This window comes from Laccaria bicolor, genomic scaffold (genome assembly GCF_000143565.1).
Source record: "Laccaria bicolor S238N-H82 LACBIscaffold_51 genomic scaffold, whole genome shotgun sequence".
Taxonomy (NCBI): Eukaryota; Fungi; Basidiomycota; class Agaricomycetes; order Agaricales; family Hydnangiaceae; genus Laccaria; species Laccaria bicolor.
This window is the reverse complement of record NW_001889922.1, coordinates 1-5,143: the sequence shown is the minus strand read 5'-3', so window position 1 is coordinate 5,143 and position 5,143 is coordinate 1. Positions and strand designations below refer to the sequence as shown.

At 50.0% G+C, this 5,143-nt stretch overlaps 2 protein-coding genes across 2 annotated transcripts in view; one reads left to right on the top strand and one right to left on the bottom strand.

Moving 5' to 3' along the window:
* LACBIDRAFT_240054 (uncharacterized protein) overlaps positions 1-3,481 on the top strand; it is a gene marked incomplete at both ends in the record, with an annotated part of 37,026 nt that extends 33,545 nt beyond the window's left edge. The window contains 9 exons of the mRNA XM_001888084.1: positions 88-173; positions 231-972; positions 1,025-1,281; positions 1,333-2,041; positions 2,094-2,250; positions 2,300-2,362; positions 2,412-2,856; positions 2,914-3,000; positions 3,049-3,481. Coding sequence (XP_001888119.1) covers positions 88-173; positions 231-972; positions 1,025-1,281; positions 1,333-2,041; positions 2,094-2,250; positions 2,300-2,362; positions 2,412-2,856; positions 2,914-3,000; positions 3,049-3,481 — 2,979 coding nt within the window. The remainder of the gene's footprint in view (positions 1-87; positions 174-230; positions 973-1,024; positions 1,282-1,332; positions 2,042-2,093; positions 2,251-2,299; positions 2,363-2,411; positions 2,857-2,913; positions 3,001-3,048) is intronic.
* A 289-nt stretch (positions 3,482-3,770) lies between these two features.
* Positions 3,771-5,143, bottom strand: LACBIDRAFT_312282 (uncharacterized protein; the record flags this gene model as incomplete). Its single annotated transcript, XM_001888042.1, has 8 exons — positions 3,771-3,893; positions 3,949-4,013; positions 4,063-4,135; positions 4,187-4,321; positions 4,372-4,407; positions 4,469-4,616; positions 4,665-4,683; positions 4,738-5,143. Coding segments are annotated over 8 exons (1,005 nt in total), but the record flags the coding sequence as incomplete, so codon positions are not given.

The window sequence follows — 5,143 nt, the reverse complement described above, 5'->3', positions numbered from 1 at the left end:
TGCGCGTCTTTCTAGCCTTGGTCCGTTACTTTGATCTGGTACGCTTCGTCAACTTCGTTTCTAGCTGCGCCGCTCAAATTTCTTTAGACACCTCCTGAGATTGGTGAACTAATCGGGATCCCTAACGCTGGGCGGTTGGTGCACCGTCTCGTCCACAGCTTCCCGAAGCTTCAGTAAGTTCTGATTGATGTCTGACTTTTTTGGGTATCTCATTGACGAACTTGCTTCAGGCTCCAGGCGCAGGTCCAACCCATCACTCGGTCGCTTCTTCGAATCGACCTTTCTATCATACCTGATTTTCGATGGGACGAAAAAATTCATGGTACGGCGGAGACCTTCCTTATCGTGGTCGAAGATGTGGATGGCGAGGTGATACTTTTCCATGACTCGTTCATCCTTCGTCAACGATACGCGGAAGATGAACATAACGTTACTCTTACTGTGCCCATGTTCGAACCTGTCCCACCCAACTACTACATCTCCATTATCTCGGATCGCTGGCTTCACGCCGAAACTCGGCTTCCCATTTCTTTCAAACATCTCATTTTGCCCGAAAAGTTCCCTCCTCCTACTCCGCTTCTCGACCTACAGGCCCTACCTCTTTCCGCCTTGCACAACAAGGAATTCGAAGCACTTTACTCCTCGACGATACAAACCTTCAACAAGATCCAAACCCAGGTTTTCCAAGCTCTTTATACGACAGACGAAAATGTTTTCATTGGTGCGCCTACCGGTAGCGGGAAGACAATCTGCGCAGAATTTGCTCTCCTTCGTCTCTGGAGTAAGAGAGAGCAACCCCGAGCGGTTTGTATCGAGCCATATCAAGAAATGGTTGATCAGCGGGTTGTGGAATGGCGGGCCAAGTTCGAAAAGCTTCAAGGCGGGAAGGAGATTGTCAGTCTCACAGGGGAGACAAGTGCTGATCTGAGGCTTCTGGAGAAAGGAGACGTCATTGTCTGCACACCAACGCAGGTTTGTCAGATCTTTCCATTCTACTTTCCCTTTTTTTCTCACTTATTAACAGTGGGACGTCCTTTCACGACGGTGGCGACAACGCAAAAACATCCAAAATATCGGTCTTCTTATCGCTGATGAGGTGCAGTTGGTCGGCGGTGAAGTGGGACCCACCTACGAGGTCGTCATTTCCCGCACGCGTTATGTCTCAGCCCAAACGGAAATCAAGACACGCATAGTCGCTTGTGGAGTCTCTCTTGCGAACGCCCGAGATCTGGGCGAGTGGATGGGTGCACCTTCTCACGCGATCTTCAACTTTTCACCAAGGTATTTGCCTTCCGTTGCTCCTCGAAGGCTGGGTACTGATATTGTTACTAGTGCCCGTCCCCTCGATATGGACATACATCTTCAGTCCTTTACCATCCCCCATTTCCCCTCCTTGATGATCGCCATGTCGAAGCCTGCTTACCTCGCCGTTCTGGAGTACTCTCCCTCAAAACCCGTCATCGTTTTTGTTCCCTCCAGGCGACAGTGCCGCCTGACGGTCGACGACCTTCTGACTCACTGCCTAGCGGACGATAAACCTGATCGATTCCTCAACATCGAGCTTGACGACTTACAACCTCACCTGGACCACATCAACGACAAGGGCCTCGTTGAAACGCTCAAACACGGTATCGGGTATTACCACGAGGCTCTCGATAAGCAGGACAAACGGATCGTTCAGCGCCTGTTTGAGTCAGGAGCTATCCAACTGCTTGTTGCATCGAAAGACACGGCTTGGAGCTTGCCGGTGGCAAGTTACATGGTCATCATCATGGGTGTTCAGTTCTATGAGGGCAAGGAGCATCGTTACATCGACTATCCAGTCATGGACGTTCTCCAAATGATGGGCCGCGCTTGTCGGCCAATGGAAGATGAGCGCAGTCGATGCGTTCTCATGTGCCAGCAAACACGCAAGGACTTCTACAAGAAGTTCCTTGCCGAAGGGCTTCCAATCGAGTCACATCTCCCGACCCATCTCCTCCATGACTACTTCCTCGCGGAGATCGCAGTCAAAACCATTGAGAACAAGCAGGATGCTATGGTAAGCGATTCCTGATTATGTTTCTTCGTTGTGTTTACGTTCTATCCCTCAGGATATCCTCACTTGGACTTACTTCTACCGCCGAATGACTCAAAACCCGAACTATTACAACCTGCACAATGTCAGCCATCAGCATCTGTCCGACCACCTTTCAGAACTTGTTGAGAACACTTTGAGTGATCTCGTGAATTCAAAGTGTATCGCAATTGGTAGGTTTCTTCCCTTTTTTCCTGCTAATGTGTCTGAACCTTTCTTCAGAGGACGAAATGGACATGTCGGCGCTCAATCTTGGAATGATCGCTGCCTATTACAATATCTCATGTGAGTGCCTATCACTTGGAAGTCACCCAATGGCTTATCCGCTTATTAGATGTGACGGTCGAGGTGTACACATTGTCTCTCAAGGAGCGTACGAAGTTGAAAGGCCTTCTCGAGGTTGTATCATCATCGGCCGAATTTGAAACTATCCCGATCCGGAGACACGAAGATGCTCTTCTTCGTCGTATCTACGACCGCGTCCCAGTCAAACTAGAGCGGGCCGACTTCGAGGCCCCCCACTTCAAAACGTTTCTGCTCCTTCAAGCTCACTTCTCACGGTTGCAATTGCCGCCTGATCTGGCTGCTGACCAGGTTCTGGTCCTGGAGAAAGTACTCAATCTTTTGTCGGCCAGCGTCGATGTGATGTCGTCTAGCGCTTGGTTAAGCGCTCTGGGTGCGATGGATCTATCCCAGATGTGTGTACAAGCCATGTGGGAGACGGATTCGCCTCTGAAACAGATCCCTCACTTTGAGACTGAGGTAAGCAAATTCACGCTGTAAGAGAGTCATTCGCTCACAGGTCATCGTCGCTTCAGGTAATCAAGCGTTGTAAGGACGCCGGTGGTCGACTCCGTCTATGACATCATGGAGCTCGAGGACGATCGTAGAAACGAGTTGCTCCAGATGACGCCCGCCCAAATGTAAGAATCACAAACTTTTCCTTACGATCGAATCTCACATCATTTCAGGCGAGATGTCGCAACCTTTGTCAACTCCTACCCCACTCTGGACATCTCTCACGAGCTCGTCAAAGGAGAATACACCGCAGGCGCGCCAATCATCCTCCAGGTATCGCTGGCACGTGACGCAGACGAGGAAGATGATGGTGATCAAAACGTTGTTGCACCATTCTACCCCCTGAAGAAGTTGGCGAATTGGTGGCTCGTTGTCGGAGATCCTGCCTCCCGTCAGCTCCTTGTCATTAAGCGAGTCACGGTGACGAAGAGCCTTGCCGTTAAACTTGAGTTTACGTTGCCGAAGGGCACTCACTCACTGAAGCTCTACGTCATTTGTGACTCTTACGTTGGTGCTGACCACGACATTGGTCTCGAACCCATTGAGGTGCTCGAAGGAGAGGATAGCGACAGCGATGAGGATATGGATAGCGATGAGGACGAGTAGACTTCGGGGCTTATGCATTATGATCTGTGTATTTGTATCTTTTTTGTAGTTGCTCAATAATTTCTTGTTGTTTTCGTTGAGAACGGAGCTGGTCATTGATTCATAATGCGCCACCCGTTCTCGGTATCATTGTATAGAGGTTGTTTCACGAAAATAGTCAACGCTGGTTATGGGAACCTCCCCTTCGAGGGCACTTGTTAACGCAGCGTGGAGGGTATGTGAAAGAGTGCGAAGAACAGTTGAAAGATTACATTGATAAGACTATACATTTGCGTGGTGGGACATGAAATTAGATTACACATTGTAGATCATTCAATTGGAGAGCGTGAAGAGAGGAGGTATCAACATTGTTGTTCCGTAAAGAATCCAAGACCGACTTCAAAGCCTTGAACTGATTCACCTTGTCCTTTTTCTACAAGTGTGGAATCAGAAGAACTGACGTGGGGCGCTTCTGGACGAGGACTCGCCTGGTACGTAACCACACGGCCTGACGTACTAGACACAGCGTAAAAGCGGGTTTCCTTGGGGCATGCTGTCAAGGAGCCCAATTACCATCGTCAAGACTGAACGGATTTCCTTGCCTTGTTCATCTTGATACTGAAGCTTGTAGGGCTGAATCCCGATAGCCGCCTTCGTCTTTCGGCCCTTTCCAGCCTGTTGACGGGTAAGTAACGGGGGCTAGGACGAAGACAACCTCACAATTACCGGCATCACTTTAAATTTCACGATGTCCGCGATTCCCAGTCCAACAAAGCAGACAATCTTGGGGCGGTGTGTGGCGATCTTGGCGAGGAGAGCAGGAACTCCCGCTTTTTGCTCGGCTTTGGATAGCTCGCTTTGCTACGGATGATGAGATCGGTCGGTGACTGGGAACTTTGCATGAGAGGTGCCGATACCTCAGCAGTTGGACGACCAACCAGATTCGTCTATCATTGGAGATGTGAGTATCATTGTCGCGCTTGATAGAAGGAGAGAAGGCGTACTTACCATTCCGATCGAAAACTGTTCTGGGAGAATGAAGTCTTCTTGAGGACGGAGAAGTCGTGTGGTGAAGCCTGATTCATACAGGCAGCTCCAGAAGTGGTTTGTTGGACCACCAAAGTGGTGCCCTATCTCAGCGGACGTCTGACCTGGGCTGAGAACGATCATTAGCGTGTCAAGAGTGGCAGTCCGACGAACTCACTTAATACCACAAAAAACCACTAAACGAGAATGTGAGGGGATGGTTCGAGATGTTCATGCTTTGACTGACTTACCTTCTAACCCACTCCGCAAGTGATTCCGAAGTTCCCGCAGGTGAGCGTACGTAGACGGCTCGGCATACCCCCGTTTCTGTTTCTTGGGGGAAGAGCCAGGTTCTAAACGACCGACCGATTGATTGGGACCCTCGTCAAGTGCCCACATCGACCGCTTTCTTGTCCTCAGAACCTTTACGCGAGAGCTTGAGGGTACTGGGCTGTCCGGCCCTTTTGCATGATCCTGATTTCGTGGCCTCAGGCTCTGGGTCGTTGTGGCTTTGTCGTAACCGGGCGCCTTGGATTTTTGATTTGAAAAATGGAAGTCGGAAAAGGCGAACCGAGCCAATGAGGCTTGGAAACGTTCGGAGACCTTGGAAACTTCAGGTGCTTCATGTTGCTCCGTGATTACGGAGGTTCCGGAAAG